The sequence below is a fragment of the Odontesthes bonariensis genome, chromosome 9 (genome assembly GCF_027942865.1).
Source record: "Odontesthes bonariensis isolate fOdoBon6 chromosome 9, fOdoBon6.hap1, whole genome shotgun sequence".
Classification (NCBI taxonomy): Eukaryota; Metazoa; Chordata; class Actinopteri; order Atheriniformes; family Atherinopsidae; genus Odontesthes; species Odontesthes bonariensis.
Window position 1 is genome coordinate 9582183 of NC_134514.1, and position 20859 is coordinate 9603041.

Here is a 20859-nt window from a genome sequence, read left to right on the forward strand (position 1 = left end):
CTGGTCATCTCACTTTTTACACTTTTGTTTGAAGGTTTGTAACATTGAATTACCTGAGATTAATAACAGGAATGTGATTAAGGCTGAAAGATACAATCATCTTAACCATCGTCCTCACACACCAGCGTAAGTCATGGAGTTCCTCAGGGTTCTGTGCTCGGACCGATTCTTTTCACTTCATACATGCTTCCATGAGGTAATCTTATTAGACAGCAATGCATAAATATCCATTGCTATGCTGATGATACTCAGCTGTACTTATCTATAAAACCAGGTGAACCCAATCAGTTGGTCAGACTACAAGCATGTCTTAAAGACATTAAGACCTGGATGACTCAGAACTTTCTGCTTCTAAATTCAGACAAAACTGAAGTTGTTATCTTTGGACCTGAGCGCTTCAGGGAGAAACTGTCCAGCTATATAGTTACTCTAGATGGTATTTACTTTGCTTCTAGTACTACAGTGAGGAACTTTGGAGTTATTTTTTTTACCAGAATCTATCATTTGACGCACATATAAAACAGGTTTCTACGGCTGCCTTATTTCACCTTCGAAAAAGTACCAAAATCAGGAACATCCCGTCTCAGAGTGATGCAGAAAAACTGCTCCATGCATTTGTTACTGCTCTATTTTATTGGTCCCACCAATTCTCTGAAAAGCCTCCAGCTGATCCAAAATGCTGCAACCAGAGTTCTGATGAGAACTAACAGCAGAGATCATATTTCTCCAGTTTTAGCTTCTCTTCATTGGCTCCCTGTTAAATCCAGGTATCTCCCCGTCTGAACAGGCGTCCTTTAAATGGTGTTATGGAGCTTGTTGTCCCCTCTTTTCTGTTCTCTCGACCCCCCAGCCGGTCGAGGCAGATGGCCGCCCTTCTTGATTCTGGTTCTGATGGAGGTTTCTTCCTGATAAAAGGGAGTTTTTTCTCTCCACAGTCGCCTCGTGCACGCTCAGGACGGGAGATTGGACAGAAGAGAAGTTTCGGTGCAATCTGTTGGTGTCCTTGGCTGGGAAATAGATTTTTGAACTGACTGTGTATGTATGAATTGGACTAACTGCAAACACACCCTGGTTTCTACCTTAGCATTTCAAGCAGAATAAGAATATTTACGTCCACACAGGGTTGGGTCTCGCTACTATTTTCCTGTATTAGTTCAAGAAGAATACAGAGGGTTGATGAGTTTAATATCGACTCAAATAATTTAGTTTCAGTACAAATTGGGCTTGGCTAAAAAAGAGATTTTCCAATAACAAAAGCTACATTATTGAAAAGTTTTTGTCAAGCATCTATCGATTAGCATATTTTCTGGATCCAAAATGCTGCCACACATCTGTGGAACTAGTCTCACGAGGTTGCACAACGATGATTCCTAATGCAGATTATGCCGAAATTGGCATATAATTAAAGGGTTTTATGAATATTGTATTTTTCAAATGAAAATCAGGTCGAAGGATCCTGCTGTGCACGTATAATAGGGATGGTGCGATACTTGACACCTATACCCTGGAAAATCCTTGATACTCAGTACCATTTTGGATGGATTTGGTGGTAAAAGAGACAAAAACAGCATGTTGACAACATAAGCATTAAAAAAAAGTACATTTGGGTTTTAATGAATAAGTAATAGCTTTATTTTCCACCTGGAACAGAATGAAATACGAGATCAAATAGACGGCTGCAGAATGTTGAAGGATTTATACTAAATGGTGTAATTTCAGATGCTGTAAACTAGCTAACCCCATGCTCTGTGTCCTTAACACCCAGTATCCTTTTCACTTTATCCTCTGTGTGCTTTAAGCACTTCCCTCCAGGTCGATGGGTCTGGACTCACAAACCATGAGCTCAACATGGAGATCTGCACACCAAACCTCCTGCCTATTGTTCACTATCGCTGTCTCAGTTGTCACCACAACGTAGCCCGCAGTCGAAGTCCCGTGTGGGGCGTGTACGCCCGCCGTTCCCCTTGCCGAAGCTCAACCACCTGATGTCCATCAATCAATCCGGCTCTCAGCTCACGGGAGTCCTCTGACACACTGTATGTGTGAGTGTCCTTTAATTATTAGACTCAGCTGCTGAAGAATCAGTCAGCCGCAGGCAAGAGAGTTGACACCAAGTCTGAAAATCACACGTACACAAACACACTTGTTTGTGTGTGAGCGACGCTCTTTCTTAAGACATCCCATTGACCCTTAACTTACTTTAATTATAACCACTCCGTGCTAAACCTTAACCCTTAAATTTACCTCGAAACACTCCCAGAACCCCCAAAAATTACCTTTAACATCATTAGAACAGTGCTTTGGTCCCCCATGAGGAAAACTGGTCCCAACGAGGTCGGTGATTAATCAGGAAAAGATCTCAACAAACACACACACACTTCCTGACTATCCATTTTCTCCTCTATACACAACAGCAGCCATGACACTGAACACAGCCTCCAGGAAATCTCAGATCTTGATGATACAAACGGCTGAAAATTGCTTCTAAAATTTACGATAAAAGCGATGCTTAGAGATAAAATAGCTTGACAAAAACCCTAAATGCATGTAAGTAATTGTCTGACTGTTCCAACTGATGGGGTTTAAATGCATGAAACCATCTTATTATTAGCACCAGCTCCTTTCCATTGTCCGTTTTAAGTCGGCTTAGGAGTGTCGGACGATAAAGGTGATACAGAAAACTGATATCAGGAGGGATCGTCATCTCCCAAAGTCATTGTTTATTTAACACCTTCATAATACATTTTTCTAAAAGCTCCGTGAGTTTGATACAGTACCGACGCAGTGGTGGATGCTGAATACAGCAGCTACTATTTAAAAACACAACCCAATCCCTCAGTGTTGGGAGCTGTTCATCTACATCCTCTTTTTGATCGTTTTTCCCTTTAACAGCAGATATTAACAACAATAATCTCCCACCTTCAGCTGCTCCGTGATCAACAGTGATGACCACAAATAAACTGAAGGCAAAAAAAAACGCACATATTTCCGTTTCTTTGCTTATTGGAGACTCTTCGGACGTTTCAGGCAGCACTGTTTAACTGCTGTGTCAAAATTAAAATGCTGAGTAATGCTGCTGATGTCACAACACCCACTAACCTGCATTCCCGTTCAGTTTGATTTTCCCTGTTTGTTTATTCTGCTTTTAAATGCATTACGAATCGAAAAATGTGGGATAAATCTGTGAATGTTTGTTTTGTAATGCGTGCATTAAATCTAAGAACACATCTCCTGGTATAGGCGAGCACGTCGCCTCCATTATCATATTTGTGCTGTTTAAGGAGCAGAAAAGGAGGGAAAACAACTTCAAGAACGCAGGATGACGAAAAAAACCTCTGTTTTGACCTTTTTTTTTTTTTTTGCGTTTCCCCTTACAAATAGAGAGGCATCTAGTTCTGCCTCTGATGTTTTTTAGACGCCACGTGGTCATAGAGTTCACGTTTGAGCAAGTCTCCTGTCGAAACACTGACAGATCAAGCATTTAAACAGCAGCACCCACTCTGATCTCCCCACGGGGCCGGAGGACAGAGCAGGACTCATCTGTGTGTGTGGCGTCGGTGCCGTCCCACATCCACTGCAGTAACTACAGCAGTGATAGATCCACAAGCGCTGAGCTTTTTATGATACAGCTCAACAATGAAATGATTCCCCACTTCCCATCTTTGATTAAAATCGTTTTAGACTCTTTAAATCACGGTGCGGTTTGAGTGTGTGGCTGCGCTTCACACTTCTCTCTACTCTGAAGTTTCAGAGGTAATAGTTTCACCTTTCTGTCTCGGTGACACAGCCGCATGACGCAGCATCTCAGCTTCTCGAGCCTTTTGTTCAGCAGTTTTTGTGCTGTACTTCACGGATGTGTGATGAGGTAATAGCTATTGATTTTCATTAGCCATTGATCTCACACAGCGGATATAATAAAGAAGGGAAAAAGAAGCCAGTTTCAGAAGCCACAGGGACATTTTTATGTATGTATGTATGTGTATATAGAAGTTTCAGTCTTGATAATTTCTCCTCTAAACTACTCCGCATTAATATCGTCCTCTGTCTCTGCAGGGATGCTGTTGCTGCACGATCAATCACTAAAATAAATGAAAAAGTTGCCCACCTCCCCGCTCTATCCTTTTATCCTTCACACTTTTTCAGCTGTCCTCCCATTGTCCTCACCTGTCCTCACCTGTCCCCACAGATTCGGTCTTGGCTTGTGGCATGATGCCACCTCACCACCAGAGTGTGACAATAATGTCTCGCGTCTTTTCAAAGATTGGCACCGATGAGACGAGCACTTCAGGACCAAATGCTGCAGTAGGGGCTGAAAAGAAAGTGCTCAGTGACCAGATGTGTTTATCTTGGGAAGCAGCTGGATTCCTGTGAAATTTGGGAGGTTCCTATCATTGGCAGGGCTGGGCGCGTTAACTTGTTATTATCGCGTTAACTTGTTAATTATTTAACGCCGATAAATAATTTTATCGCGCATTAACGCAGGTTTTATTAATGTAAAAGTCTGTTGAATGCATCACATCCACACAGTTACAGCAAACACCACAAAGCATGGAGTGATAAAATAAAAATAAACTAGCAGGTAACATCACCGTTACAGGTGCTCCTCGGTCTCTGTGTGAAGCTCACGGAGCTAACCGGCGCTACTTCCTGTTTTACTTGTTTCAACATAAAAGCACGTATTTCAAAATAAATTTTAAAAAAAACTCCTGCATTTACAGCCAAGTTTAATAGTCTTCTCACCATAGTAGTTCCAGTCTAAAATATCACTTAAAAGGCAAAACACACAACTGATAGCAGCAAGTCATTCAAAGAAACAGACAGTGGAGCGAGGCTTCTACATAAAAACTACAGAAAGATGCTGATGTTAAAAGTGTGTTTGCACAACAAATGTTATGGCACTTTCATTCATATGGCAGCACATTTAAAATAAAACTAAATGCTAAAAGCTATACACTACTTTTGAATTAATTTTTGGATTCTGCGTACAAATGCGATTAATCGTGATTAATCAGGGAAATCATGTGATTAATTAGATTAAAAATTTTAATCGTTGCCCAGCCCTAATCACAAGTGAATCCATCTTGCTTGGCTCCAAGTTATCTGTTGGTGGCCATAACACAAAGTTATTACCAGTCAGCTTCCAGAGCAGGTAGCTACAGACTACCAGTGTGTGTCAAGATGGCAGCTTTTGCATGTAAGCAGCTAACTCAACATGCGTGTTTGTGGACAGTGGGAGGAGGCTGGTGTACCAATAGAGAACCCATGCATGTATTGGAGGAACATGCGAACTCCAAACAAAAAGGTCTCAGAGAAGATTCGGAACAGGAACCTTCTTCTTATTTGGTGAAATGGCAGCCTAACACATTCCTAACTATGAAACATTAGGTTTATATAGGCACCGACTAACAGGTTGACAGGATTGAGACTGAAAAAAAAAAAAAGTAGTCACACTTAGGCCTGGTTCTCTGAGCTGGTGTGTTGTAAGCCTTCTCTTTCCAAAATGACTCAGTTTTTCTTTATCTTTCTGCAATTCAAGTAAGACGCCCAAGTGACTCCCACAAACTATGGCATCCAGGGAATATACACTTCTATGATGAAGGCAGGACGGTTAGATCGCTAGCTGTCGGATGCACAGCTAGATGACACGGTTGGCTAGTTCAAAGTTAATGCTCTGCAGCGGGCCTATTACTGTACAATATTACAGTGTTAAGAGTGGACTCTGCTTTTGTTTGCCTTAAAAGTTCTGCTTTTAGACCCAAAACTCTTTAAAAAAAACAATAAAAATGAACAACTGTTGACTGCCTGAAAGCAGATTATCAACAGACGACAGTAAGCTTGATAGAAGTCCAGATAAGGAGAAAATTAGATGATGTAAATCGTGCAATTTAAACAATATAACGTTGGCGAATTCAGCAAAACGAAGCCCCCATAAAGCTGGGTGGAGGCTGCAAGGTGGAGATATATTCTTTGATTGATTTGGCCCTTACACTTCTTTCTATTTTCCATTGCAATTATCATTGCTGTCAATAACTAACTAAAAAAAACATTTGGGACGTAACCAACGTGCAAAAAGGTCATCCAACTGGTCCTCACACATTAAAGCCACATGTCTGCTTCGTTATGAATTCTTTAGACTTGATAACGACTTAATCGGTCCCCTCGGGCCATATTACAGCAGCAGTGATCCAAGAATAGCTTAAAGTATGGATGTTGGACTGTCCGCCGCCTTCGATTTGAAGGAAAATGTAAAGAGATAGTTTAAGAGAGTGACATTATCAAAAGAGAAGGACCAAGGGAGTAAGATCGGAGGGTTCGGAGTGTGACAAAAATAATTTAAGACAGTTGTTACAAAGACAAAGTGAGGCTAACATGAAAAAAAGAAGTGAAATGGAGAGAAATGAAGAAAGAAATAAGCTAAAGACAGAAGGGCATATCACCACAAACAAATAGATGAAGAAAGAGAGACAGCTGCCAGTGTTAATCAGTCAGTGACAACAGATCTGTGTCTCTGGGGCTTAATGGAGACCAGGCCCTCAGCATACATCTCCTTCTTTTGTCTTCCTCAATATCAGATCAGATACATCAGATGAGAACATTAATTCTGCCTTCTGATATCCAACTGATACGCCACACAGAGTCATGATCGGTTACCAATAAAATCAGATAAAATGTTATTCTGAGAAACACAACAAAATGACTCAAAAATAGTTTATACCAAACGTGTTACAAGACCCAAAAGAAGTGTGTGGTGTGGAAACTGTCGTAAATGTCACAAAAACGGCTAAAAAGGTAGTTGAAACTGTTCAGTTCTGTTCATTTATGCATACAGTACTTCCTGTTTACGCCTACTGTTTACGAAGAAAACTACAGTAAATCAATCGCACCGGTGTAGACGGTTATGGCGCTGTGTTGATGTCACAATTTGTTCGCACATTGACCAACACAACGAGTGTAACCGCAGTTTTACTCACGCTGCTTTGCCCAAGAGAAAATACCATCATGGTTCATCCTAACAGCCCTGAGACTAACGGATAAAAGGTATGATAAATCAATCTTATTCTTAATTTTCAAATATATATTTAGAAGTTATTTGAATTCCTTGTCAAAAATAGTACGAGATGTTTGTCTTAGCTACAAGTTGACACGAATGCCGTGGGGAAGCAATGCCACAGCACCCATCTCAGCTGGATCTTCTCTGACTTCTGTCGATAGCAGTTGGTTTTATGTGGTGGAGTAAAACACTCCACACAACTCTTCCATGCGGTGAGCAACTACCGTACAGATAGCATCTTGGACACAAAGCACACTCAATCACCCTTGATTAACGAGAGCATACGGTACATCGCCTGGAGCTCACACTGCCCCACACCAAACGAAAAGAAAAACACTTGACTGACGATTTTAACAGAGTTTGCATTTCTGAAAACTCAAAACAGTTTCCTCGTGCACGCTGAAGTACATAAGTTACCCAGGCTGGACGAATTAAAGGAACTACATTTAGCACGTTAGCATGCTAACTTTGCTACTTTTGCTACGATTACTCCTCAAATACGTACATTTTCTTCGTCTTCAGTTCAGCCACAGACAATTGGTACTAATCCCTCTTTTTAGGCACATTTTTAAAATGTGGATAAAAGGCATGATCCACATTTAGGTCATTTAGCACACACTGATAGCTCATTGCTAACTACTGCAGGAACACTCGAATTCAAAGTCTATCCACTGAGCTCTTATATCCTCTGAGACTGGAGGTCGAAGTACCAAAGAGTGCTGTTCTGAGCAGCTTAACATGAGCAGTTTGCAAATGAAGCTCACTTTATAGTTTCAGGTCCACTACAAAGTCTAAATTGGCTGATTTAATGCCTAAAAAAGGCTCATTGAATGACTTATTGTCAGCCCCACACAGGCAACAGGGTTGTGTTATTTGTGCAAATTTTTGAGCTGGTAATCACTTGAGACATATAAATATGAGCACTTAAGCACAGAGAAAGGGATTTTTTTTTTTCTTCCACATGTCCACTTTAAAGTTAAGTGTGTGACTATTTTAGCATGATATTCATCACCTCTTAACTCCCTTGCACCACTTTGAAGTAACAAACCAAACACTGAATGTAGAACCGAAGAAATCTATGGCAATAGTTGGAGTTGAATGACTGAATTAAAATGGCTAAATCAGTTTGTATTTGGTCTATTTTTTATCATTGCTCTGCTCACGTTTGTTCTTCTGTGCAATGTTTGCAGTTAAGTGTACATCACATGTGCTAATGCTTCATAATAAATGCTTTATATTAGCATGTGACAAGCATAGCATTGAGTATGAGAACTTAAGCTAGCCCTAGACTTGCCTTGTACTTCATCCCAAATTATCTTGCTTCATAAAAATGTCTCTAATCTAGATCATTTTAACAGTGATGCAAGCAATCCCTCGTTCTCTCCTTCAAACACACACACACACAAGATCCTTCACTTTGACGTCACGCAGTACGCATTTTACACACTGCACTGAGTCACTTTCACTCACTTCAGCAGAGTGAAACAACATCTGTACGCAAGAGCAGCAGCCTACGCCCTGTTCTGACTCGCCAAGATGGCAAGTCATAATCAAAGCAGTCACCTAGTGGTCCAAAATACATCAGAGGACCAACTGAGCGTTTCAGTTTCCCAGGAAGAGTCTAAAAAGTGAAAATACTTGAAGGGCACACAGTAACAGAGCTAGGCTACGGCATCTTATAGTACGGTTCACAGTATAAAAACGTTTACACTGCAGACATTTTCAATAGAGGCTCTATTTAGGAGGTATTTTATGAGTCCCAAACAGACTTTGCAGCATTATTAAGCTTCAGAGAATAAAAAAAAAAACTGCATCCACCTCTAATAAGAACAAACGACCCTGTAACAGCTGGCATGGCCCCTACAGGACCCTGATCTCAACATCACAGAGTCAATCAGAAGACACCTTAAATCCATGGCAGGTTGCCATTAAGTTACTACCAAGAAACTACAATGAAAATTTACTTTGGACATGATATGTATCAAGAGTAAATTGTGCAATATTAGGCATTAAACAAGTTAAAACAATTACTTTTCTGTGCTCTATAATTACTTCCTGATGTCTATTGTACATTTAAAAAGGGATAGAAACAGGGTTAAATAGTTCAAACAAAGCAGGGATTCAGTTTTATCTGTCAACATCAATACAGGTGATCTTATATGATGAAGTGTTATGAGTTCACTAAATTGCTGAGCACCACACACGCACTGCAATCCCTCTGCAGGTCTTTTACAGAAGTTAAACAAGTAGTTTACACCACATAAATACAAAGAAATCCTCTTAAAACACATTACTATTGTAATATCTACAAGATGGGGTTAAAGTGGCTCCAGATATCACTAAACAGTGCCATTAGGTGTTGACTTTACGAAGTCTTTTCAAAGTGACCTTTGAAATGAAAAAATCTTCGTCTTGGCCTTTTTTTTTCTGGTTGTAAAGTACATCCCCCTCTGACACCGGTTAACCAACAACTCAGGTCAAAAAAAAGTTATTGTGAATTATTCACGGCACATTTTCATTCCAGCTGGGATTATAAAGGACCATATGCACCTCTGGCAAACTATTTTTATTGTATGTAGGCCTAGCCAGACCGAAGCATAAGCCCTGAAGTTATTCCTTACTGATACTACTAACACCAGACATGCCAAAGTAATACGAGGTTATATCCTGAGACCAGAGGCGCATAATAACTCCACTCTCTGGTGTGTGGCACCCCTGTAGACATTTATCACTTGCCATATTCCGTTGCTGCATGCTTTAGGGAACAGTTCCCCCCAAAAACGCCCAGAAAACCAACGTGGATCATGCGTAAATTAAAGTTAAGGACCGCAGAAGATGCCAAAGCTGAGTGGCTAAAACATGCAACAACACTAGGCCGCTATTCTGCTCCCAAATCCACCTCTCTTTTCACGTAAGACGATCAAATTTTGTCATGCACCGTTTGAATATTTCCACGCATGCATCACGTAACACATGTGGGAGAGAGAAGAAAAAAAAAAAGGAGACATGAAGCGGCGCGTCCCCTCACCGGATCACTGCGGTACCCTGCACCCAAATGCAGGCCGGCTTCTCTGCACAAAAAAAAAAGAAAAAAACATGCACCTCGACTCCTTGTTCTCACAGAAGGAATGAGCAAACTAAACGACATCTGACAGAAGAAAGGACAACCTTGTCGTCCTTTTAAAGGCCTTACCTTGAGGTTCACTGTCAGTGGTTTTTTGATTGGATTTGTCCTCCTCTAAGACGTCGCTGGTTGGATCGATCAGGAGAAGAAGAAGAAGGGTTATCAATGGAGGAGGCTGCCGCTCCGCTCTTCTTCCAGCGGGGTCTTCCCTCTTACGGGAGGAAGCGGTTTATCTGGGTAACAGCAGAGGCAGGCGGGCGCGCAGGGGAGTTTCCACCGTGGAAATAAAACGTTTTTCCGCATAAAAAAGGGCCCCGCGTGACTGCAGCGGTAACCGCCGACCGGGAGATGCAGTCGCTGCTGAGTTTGCGAGCCGGTGGAGGGTGATGATGATATCCATAGAGGTCCCCCTTTCCACCTGACACAACCTCTCCTTCCTCCTCCTCCTCCTCCTCTCCGCTGGTGATGCTGGAGAGAAATATCAGCATCAGTGCGGCGAGCAGAAAGAGAGAGAAACTGCCAATGGTAGATTTATACGGGCAGCCACCAGGGGGCGCGATTTACACACTTGAAGACGAAAAATGTTAGCCTGCTGGTCAAGATTCGTTGCCGTTAACGCTAATATTTATTTATCTTATTCATAAACCTTAATGGACAAGGAAAAAACGAACTAACTTGCGTCTTTTGGGTCGTCACAGTTAAACTAAACTGGATTTTTCAAGCTTCTGCTAAGCAAAAAGAAACGCAAAAGAAAGGTTGCCATTTCGTCAACAGAACGGGGCGTGGCTCCACGTCAATATGATTGGTTTAAATATTGAAACTGGGAGTGGTTTAAAGTAGATTGACAGCTCTATGCTAATTTCAGCTTTGACTGACGTGTAATTTCTAAAACTAAGAATTTGACATGTAAAATGTAACATATTCTTATCGAAAAATTGGTAAGACATTTTGTTATTAGCAGTATGTCAGAAAGACACATCATTTTGTCCCCATTTTTTCTTGAAAGTCATCTTATCTCAGTGATTGTTAATTAATCTTTATGAGGACACATTCTGTGTAAAAAGAAAAACTGTCGAGATGCACTAACACCTAACCAGAGAGGATCTTTGACATCACATTCAGACATTCTTTCATCGAACAGATTCACATGAGAACTGTCACCACTGCTTTACATGCAACACTTTACCTGTTTCAATTTAAGTGAGGATTTGGGCGAATGTTTTACCAGTTCCTGTCATTTTAGAAGAAAGATATAGCTTTAAATGTGATATTATCAGTAAACTTTTATTTATCCATTTACAGTCCAGAAGACCTATTGTGCAAAAAACATGATTCAGCCCTCATTTCTTTACATTTCTCTTCCAAGCAGCCAGGCTTCTTGTAATCTTTTAAATTGGTCTTCAACAGTAGTTCTCCAGGTTTTCTGAAAGTCTTTCTAAGTTTTTCCTGAGACATTGGCTGATTTTTCTCTCAAAGAAAATCTCAGACAACTTAGCAAATAACCAGTTTTAAATTGTATCTTTAGACACTTTGTTCCCAGCAGCCTGTCACAAAGACACATAATTTGTTAATTTCTTTAGTTTCCTCTAAGAAAAACAGCAAAGATAACACAGTCTGACAGACAGAAAACAGGATTTCTGCAGCAACAAGGTGATTCCCAAAGAGCTGTTAGCTGAAAACTTGGCATATCTCAGCATGGTGTGCAGTGTGTCCTTAAAACATTTGAGGAAACTGGACAAGTGGAGGACAGAAGAAGAAGTGTCAGGCCTAAAGAACTATCTACAGCAGATGAACAGGATCTGAAAGTGATGTCCTTAAGAAAGAGGAAAAACTCCAGCAAAGACCTGACACAGGAGCTGAGAGATGCATCTGGACCTTCAGCTGATCCATCTGCTGTTGGCCCAAGCCTCATCAGAAATGGGCTCCATGGAAGGGTGGCTGTCAGGAAGCCGTTCTTAAGGAAGGGAAACAGGGAGAAAAGGCTGAGCTGTGCCAAAGGACACAAGAAGTGGGCTGAAAATCAGTGGCAGCAGGTCTGATGGAGGGATGAATCCTCCCCAGAGCCCGGAGCTCAACATTACTGAAGCAGTGTGGGATCATGTTGGCAGAGAACGGAACAAAAGGCAGCCCACATCCAAAGAAGAGCTTTGGGATGTCCTTCAAGAAGCCTGGAGAACTATTCCTGAAGACTCCTTAAAGAAAGGACAGAAAGCTGTCTGAGAGGGTTCAGGCTGTGTTGGAGGATAAAGGAGCTGTTTTTTAACAGTTTTTTGTCTTAAAATCATATATCCACACAGGGCCGGTTCTAGGCAGGCTTATATGAGGGGGCAGTCAGAAATGTGATGGGGGCATCATGCGTACACATCAGGCTCCAGCACTTTTTTTCTCCTGTGCTTATAGTAACAGTGGAATTGGGTTGTTAGCTAAGTGTCCAACACCAACCTGGAGAAGTGTATTGCACTTTGTCAGGCCTGTCCCACCTGAAGACTCCTGCTGGTGTAGCTCTTTAGGTCACTGAGGCACACATAGACACACACTGCGGAGGGACAGAGCGATGAGAGGGAGCTGATACTGTATCTCGTCCCTTTTTCGGCGGATTTATTCTTAACCAGACATCTCTTATTTCACAAACACATGCATGAATAAAACTCTCATTTCTAAATTGGCCAATACATACAAGTTCAATACATCCAAAATGTTCATGACTAACTACTGAATTCTTCACAAAGTTACCGTTTTTTGCCAAATACATAAGAAAATGATAACGCGATTGACAGTATAGGATGAGGCTATGGACGTGAGTTCCAGTAAGATGTAAATCGCAGGGGAAAAGGACCTTAACATTAGCCCGATAGCAATAATAACTTGGTAGTACCCGAGGCAAAGTTACGTCTTTTCACAAGCATATGATGAGGTTTTAGTCAGATGTCAATCGCGGGAATAAAGGACCATAATATTAGCGCGATAGCAGTAATAACTTAGTAACTGAGGCAAAGTTATGTGTTACCGAAATGTGGCTGTCTACATCGACATGAATTAAATGCACACGTCGTTTTCACAGTAGGTGTTATATTGGATCCGAGTTACTGATGTTATGACAGTAGCTGCTAATTTTCTTACTAGCTACAGGTTAGCATAAGGCTTGACTAACTTCAAATTTAATTAATTTCTTAAGCGGTGTCAGGAGTTTTTGAGAGCATGGTATATATTAATGCTATTATGACTTTATTTTTTGAAGTAATTGTTAACAAAAGTCAGAGAAAAAAATTGCATTTACCTCACACAACACGGAGAAATCTGTCGCTTTCCGGTTCTTCCTTCTGACCTTAATCTCCCATCATTTCCTCCGTTTTTTGTCACGGGGGAAACGGTGTAGTTGTTTCCCCTGACCCGGTCTTACACTACAGCCATGTGCACTGCAGCTTGGCATTATATTGGCATAACAACTAATAATAATTTAATAATGTATTTGAAGTGTTCTGATATAGCTCACTGTGGGGATCGCTGTATGAACTAGGAATATTGGTATCAAACATGGCGTCCACGAAACACGTGACCAGCCCAGAACCAATCAGCATAGCGGGAATGCAACAAGGACTCATGGGAGAGAAAATTTACCCCCAAAATGGGCTACAGACCTTTTTAATGCACTTGTAATGACGTTGTGATAACACCTGTGCACCTTACTCACCTCCCTTTTCCCTGCTGTGTATCGATAGAGCGGTGTTGACCGCGTACTGTCACTGTGAACGAGGTGCTTGACGAGGTGTTAGCTGCTGCCAGAAGAGCTAACAGTCAACCAGCCGCAGCTCTGATCACCATTTTCATTTTAGTCACTGGAAAATGCTCACATCTTTTTTAGCCTTTTTCTTATTCTTATTTATTAACAAATAACAACAAAACATACTTTATCATCCAAGTATCTTTCTTAATATCTTTTAATTACTGATACAACTCTTAGCGTTGGCGAGCTAAACTTAGCTAGCTAAGGAACCATAACGTTAGCCTGTTCAGGCCATGGTTAAGGCCATTGTGGGCGCTTTCCCACCATAGTCCTGTGATGGGCACAGCTCAATTCTGGGTGGATTTCTGCATGCCCTGGACTCGTGGTGTGAGCAGTATCGGAGCGGAACTGGAGCGCATTTCATCAAAACTGGCTCCATGCTCCATCTATATTTTGCAGCTCCGCTCCGTTCACATGCTCTGATCAGCACGCCATGCAGCCGTGCAGCCACAGTGAAGTACGCCCCAGCACATCTTCAGGCACACCAGCGAAAGCTGACATGCTACTGCAGTTACTTCTGTCAACTTGTAATATGTTCATTTTGTGGTTATATTAAAATGTGCTTCTTTCAACTTCCAGAAATTTAGATTTTTTTGGGGCAATGCCCCCGCTTGCCCCTGCGTAGAGCCGGCCTAGATTCCATAAATGTTTTTACACGTTTCAGTACATTACTGCACGTAATTTGCCTTTTCACATGAATATATCACGGGTGGCTCAAAACGTTTTCACAGTATTGTCACTGTAGGAGCTATTTGTTATTTTGTATATTTGGCTCACTTATTATTTAGTTATCTTTTGGGGGTTTAGTTTGGGGAATACACCTTTTTTGGTTGTTTATGATATTTAGTATTGTTTGAGTTAATTTGGGTATTTAATTATGCTTTTATTTTGAAAGCACGGGTGAGCTGGGGCACTGGGAGAGTTTATTTAGATGAGCAGGCAGTCACAGGTGAGCAGGCACCTGGGAGGGCAAATAGGTTTTTACCAGGGCAAGAGAGGCGGCAAAGGCCATTGTTCTTTGTTTGTTTGCTTGTGGTTGGAGAAATAAACCGAAAGAAACGGAATTTTTTGCCTGGACAATGGACTCAATTACCTGCGTAAATTCACTCCCTAGGTGTCTCAGTGGCCGTTTGATTTGATTTGGTTTATTATGGTTTTGTCATCTTTTTTGATTATCGACACAAGAGGACGAATAGCCACTACAGTCACCATGTGAGAAAATGAAGATAGAGAATTGCATCAAGTTGCCTGCTTAAAGCAAAATACTGTTTATTACAACCTCGTAACACATAAAGGAGCATCGATCTAGTCAGAAATGAGGAAAGTGGATTTGATATCAACCCATGTGAGCTGATGCATAAACTGTGAGCAGTTCGGCTCCTTTAAATCTTCTTGTAGGAGGAGTCTGAGCTGCGGAAGCGCCTCCGCGTGTGACTTTAAAGAGGCGTTACTGCTTATGTCAAATGTGGATTTTAAATTAAACCACTTTCTGCTTCGGTCGCACTTCAGCTGACCAGTTGTTGTTGTGTCGGGGATCTGGATTTGGAGGAATGATGTCGAACTCGGTGAAAAACGTCGCGATTTTTGGAGCCACGGGAATGACCGGACTGGCGACCCTGCCGCTGGCTGCGGCTGCAGGTGAGCGATGGGAATAAAAATAGCGGTATGATGAGATGCATCTGCCTTTTGTGCTCAGACTGCGTGTAAGACCGGCTCCAGTAGGTTATAATATGAACTGATTTGGTAATAGTGGCATTACATTGTATTAAGTTGGATTGTGTAACACAGCTAGAAGAAGTGATGTCTGTTTTAGACAAAGTTTTGCTCCTCCGGTGAAACACAACTTTCACATTAAGTCAACTTTGACTTCTTTTCAGGACAGCAGCTGGAATGCTTAACAATTATTATATCCTTTACAGAAATAAACCTGCCAAGTATATTAATTTCTTTTAGCAAACTGAAGTGTATTTAGAGTCAGACTAATCTTTAGTTCAGTAATGATTAGTTAACTTAAAGTTTTACTATTATTTTGGAACAACTAGTTTTGTGCTCAGTATGTTTTAGTTATAATTAAATTGTAGAAAAGCAGAACTTGAAGTACATTTATTGTACTTTCATGTGCTAAAGTGAGTATAGTATGAAATGCGTTTATAAATAAAGATGCCTTGCCTAAAGTGGAACATCTTAAGGTGTTGACTAATTTAAATGTTTGATTCGTAAAATAAACGTTATTCACTTTGTTTTATAACTAAATCTATAGTATAGCAGAGGTGCCACTAATATCAAGACAATATGCCATTAATATGTTCATATTTATTAACAATATGCTCAATTATACTTTTGAATGCATTTCTATCTATAAGAAATAGTACTTAACAGTAACTTACGAATATATTTTGTCATTACTTTATAGGTTGAAATACAAGTATTGAAACCACTTAGAAATAGGTATAAAAGGGATTTTAAAAAAACACTAAAACTTTCGGGTATTTGAATATATATTAAAGAAATATGCTGTCAGTGCACTGTTACAATAAGAAGTCTAAAAATACAATTTTGAAATGTGCAAACACAGATTCAAGACAAAATTTGAAATAAATACACGTTTGTAATTGTAGATAACTTTTGATGTGTATTTTTCTTTTAATAAATTCCACTAAAGTGTACAATAGTACGCTTTTTTAAAAGTGTGACATCATCATAATTTTCATGTATTTCTATTCTATTACTAATCGCTAGTCTCAGCTTTTAGATGACAAACACTGACATGTGATATGATTAAATTGGATTTAGCAGCATTTTCATTTCCCTTTTTTTTTTCCCGCTCTCCACAAGGCAAAAAAAAACTGTTGAGTCACATTAGACGTTACAGCTCAGCTTTTTGCTGAGTCATGGCAGCCTGTCTGACAGCTGATAGTAGAAACCGTTCATTATCTCGCTTGCACATTAAGGGAGAGATCTCTAACATGTCACAGGTCAAGAATTACTTCATGTAGCTACAATTTAAAGAAGTTCAAATTAAATAAAGCCAACTTAAACTTGTTGTTTTAACAGTAACTACACAGGTGTCTGTGTTTGTTGTCTTTGTGTCACCAAGAACGCTCCCCACTTAATTAAAAATGCCTAGCATATTTAAAAGATGGAAATAAATCATATGAATTAAGGAATGCTACTACAGAGATACGCGTTCCCTCCAATGCTGTCATTACAGATGAGGCGTATCGGTGATTTATGGATATTCGGGGGGGATGATGGTCCGTTTCATTTTCTTCTCTCAGGATACAACGTGACCGTGCTGGTGCGTGACCCGGCCAAGCTGCCTGCCGACCACAAGGCAACCAGAGTGGTGGTGGGTGACGTCCTGAACAAAGAGGATGTGAAGAAGACCACGGAGGGTCAGGATGCTGTTATCATCATCCTGGGCACCAGGAGCGACCTCGGTAAGGCTCCACAGTTTGAAGCAAACCAAAGCAAATGTTGTTAGTGAGCTAAACCGTCTGTTTAATCACAGAACTAGATTATACCAACACTACAGCACTGATTGAAGCATCGATTTAGTTGCTACATTCTTAATTGTTGAGCTGTTGGCACACTGTCTGCCGCCTTGAAGTAGTTTTTTTTGCTCTCTTTAGATTTTTTTCCGTCGTTCACCCCGTTTTAAACTGGTGTGTACGTGTTCACTGGGTAAACTTTCCTGCTCTGAGGGATAAAGTTCAATTACAGCAGCTTACACAAGGAAAATCAATCATTTCTAATGGTGTAATAATGTAAGGCATTCACTAGAGGTCGCTATTAGAGTTTTACATCATGTAACACCGAATGTCAGACATGCACTCGTTTCAAATAAACCGATGACAGCTGTCCATCAAATGAAATCACCCAGCATGCAGGAGTCTAGTAGTAATATTTTATTCCAGAGAGCAGAACAGAACTATTAAGAACACAGAGTAAATCTAACCCAAAGTCACAAAATAAAGCTAAAAACACATACCCTGACATTTATTTGTGCTGATCAGGTCCAACCACCATGATGTCAGTGGGCACCCAGAACATTGTGGAAGCCATGAAGGCACGAGGGATCCGCAAAGTGGTCGGCTGCATGTCAGGTAAGACGTATACGTGGAAGAGGCTGTTAGTTTCTGTTGTGTGACTGGTGTAGTTTTAAAGAGAATAAATATCTGTAAGGACAGAGCTGCGGCTTTAAAAACTGTCCCAAACATTTCAGAAAGAGAACATTATTTATTTACTTTTACAAAGCCTGCAGGTCTGAGATGCTCAGCCATGGTGTGGACTGCTGATTTCACTCATTATATATGTAACCTAGCTTGTAAAAAACCCATATTAACCTATTAACATGATTGGGAAATTAATTCTTCTCTGGAAATAGCCTTTAAATATTTATTTTTGATACATTACGTGGAAGCACAGACAGTCAAAATATGTGTAAAAGTGGAAGAAAGCAGCTCGGAGCCTGAAATTTAACCTACATTCTTTAATACCTTTTGACTAAAATCAAGTATCTTGAAACATGTCATTTCAGCCTTTTTGAGCCTCTGGTTTCACCTGATGAATTTATTAAAGAAAAATGTGTTAATTAACTTATTAACGAGATATTAACTTTATTGTCCAACAGTGATAAAAGCTATATATATAAATATATAAGAGCCAAGGAGGTGGATAAAGACTGAACCTTTTTACCATCTCATTCAACTTCCTCTCTAGCTTTCCTTCTGTGGGATCGATCGAAAGTCCCGCCCCGCCTGCTTCCTGTGACCGAGGACCACGACAGGATGCACAACGTGCTGAAATCATCAGGGCTGGACTACGTGGCTGTTATGCCTCCTCACATCGCCGGTCAGTAGAAAGTGGAAACAGATGTTTATTGTTAAAAACTGTTTTTTTTTTTTAACTTCATTTGGAACATAATTTTTTTGAAAGTTTGGGATGAATGGGTTCAACCCCTCCGTAGACTCACCACCTTAACGTGGTGGAGGGGTTCGAGTATCCCCATGATGCTGGGAGCTGTGTTGTTGGGGGCGTTGGCGCCTGGTAGGGTCTCCAATGGCAAGTTGGTCTCAGAGGAGGGGGCTGACAAAGAGCAATTCAAAGACCTTGATGGAGGTTCAGAAAAGCTACCTCCACCCTAGAAAAGGGAAACCGGGGCTCCCCCCTGGAGCAGGAGGCTCGCTGGCAGGTGCCTGGCGGCTGAGCCTTGGCTAGTGGGGCTCAGCCCGAAGAAGCAAGAGGAAGCCCCTTCCGCATAAATGTAAATGTATTTTATTTATACGGTCCTTACGGTGTACCAAAGTGCTTTACAGCAGGTAATAAATAAAGAGAAGAATAAGTAAAAACAATAAAATAACAGTGAAAGCAATAAAATACAACAAAATCAAATAAGACAAAATAAGATAAAAGTGTCATCATACTACTGGGTATTAAAAGAAATCCTAAATAAGTAGGTTTTTAGCCTAGATTTGAAGAGGCCAGTATGAGGCTCTGACATAGGCCCTGCTCCTGTAAGGGGGGAATTCAAAGTTGGGTGCATTATGAGTGAAGGTGGGGGCCCGAGTGAGCCAATATCCGTGCAGATATCCGTCACTTTGCTAGAAGGGAAAGAGCCTGAGCTGGTGTGTGAGGTGAGGCGGTACCGGCTGGATATAGTTGGGCTCACCTCCACACACAGCGTGGGCTCCAGAACCAAACTCCTGGAGACCGGCTGGACTTCTGAGCTGCCCAGGGGGAGAGGCATCGGGCGGGTGTGGAGATACTCACAAGCCCCCGGCTGAGCTCCTCGGGGTTCCCCCCGATGAGCCACAAGGTCGGTTCTGACTGTTTGTGCATACTCCATCGGTCTTCTGGGGTACTTCAATGCCCACGTGGGCAATGATGGAGTGACCTGGAGAGCTCCCTGATGTTTAGCTTTTGGACTGCTGTGCTACTCATGGACTGTCATGCTCAAGCACAAAAAGTGTTTGAGCTAAGCTCCCTTTGTTTGAATCCATCCTTTCATAATCTTTTTCAGGTTTTTTAAATTCATTTCTTGTTTCTCTGCAGGTGACCTTCCTCTGACGGAGAGCTACATGGCGACAGAGAATATGCTAAAAGGAAGAGCCATCTCCAAACACGACCTGGGACATTTCTTTGTCAAGTGTCTGTCCACATCAGAGTGGGATGGCAAGACTGTGGGAGTGTGGGGAGAGTACAAATAGTCCCGATGACACCACTGCTGATGCTCTGTTTGAGTTTCATCCTGTTACCATGTCCCAGTCTCTATATCCACCAATCTAAAGAGAAAAAAAATCAACTGTTTAGATATAAAGGAAATGAAAAAATTTTTTTGTGCAGAATTAAACTAACAGTGTTCATCCATTCAAATTAAATTGGCTCCCTTTCTCATTTCATGATTGTGACGATGCAGTTTCAATTCTTATATTGTTCACTGCACATGGAAGAGATTTTACAAGAAGTTTTGCTTGTCAGCACTCCTGCTTTAGCTAAAAGGTGTTTAACAGGTTCTGTGTTCTCAAACAAAGGGCTCTCTCTCGTCTGGCCCCAGCCTCGAAGGAGGCCTGTTGTATCTGTGTTGTTTGCTTTTTTACTTATTTTTCCTGGCAAATGAGTTGAAATGGAAAACAAACAGTCAAAATTCAAAAGTGGTGAAAACTTTGGTATTTTAATGTACTGAGAAGAGTGTTATTGTGTTATTTCATAGATGAAACTAAAGAAATGGGAACAAATGATGCGTCTTTGTGACAGGCTGCTAGTAAAAAAGTGACTAAAGATACAATTTAAAATGGTTTCTTTGCTCAGTTGTCTGTTATATGTAGAAACATCCCTTGAGTTAGGAGCCTTTTTTTTAAAGCTTAAATAATGCATAGATCCAAAAACTTTGAACGACCT

General features: G+C 40.9%; 2 protein-coding genes across 9 annotated transcripts in view; one reads left to right on the forward strand and one right to left on the reverse strand.

Moving 5' to 3' along the window:
* The window catches only part of sptbn4b (spectrin, beta, non-erythrocytic 4b), a 95819-nt gene extending 85188 nt beyond the window's left edge, over positions 1–10631 (reverse strand). For all 8 annotated transcript variants that reach the window (XR_012770292.1, XM_075473024.1, XM_075473023.1 and 5 more), the window contains exon 1: positions 10245–10631. The gene's annotated coding sequence lies outside the window, so the exon portion shown is untranslated. The remainder of the gene's footprint in view (positions 1–10244) is intronic.
* A 4758-nt stretch (positions 10632–15389) lies between these two features.
* blvrb (biliverdin reductase B) lies at positions 15390–20339 on the forward strand. Its single transcript, XM_075473033.1, has 5 exons — positions 15390–15597; positions 17238–17399; positions 17976–18065; positions 18682–18813; positions 20014–20339. The coding sequence occupies exons 1-5, from the start codon at positions 15510–15512 to the stop codon at positions 20166–20168; spliced, it is 627 nt and encodes a 208-aa protein (XP_075329148.1). The 5' UTR covers positions 15390–15509; the 3' UTR covers positions 20169–20339.
* The last annotated feature ends 520 nt before the right edge of the window (positions 20340–20859 follow it).

Bases quoted from the DNA above. Each gene is read 5' to 3' on its own strand.
- blvrb (XM_075473033.1), top strand. From the start codon at position 15,510: ATGATGTCGAACTCGGTGAAAAACGTCGCGATTTTTGGAGCCACGGGA. The intron at 17,400-17,975 runs GTAAGGCTCCAC...TGTGCTGATCAG, and splicing joins GGGCACCAGGAGCGACCTCG to GTCCAACCACCATGATGTCA. The intron at 18,814-20,013 runs GTCAGTAGAAAG...GTTTCTCTGCAG, and splicing joins TATGCCTCCTCACATCGCCG to GTGACCTTCCTCTGACGGAG.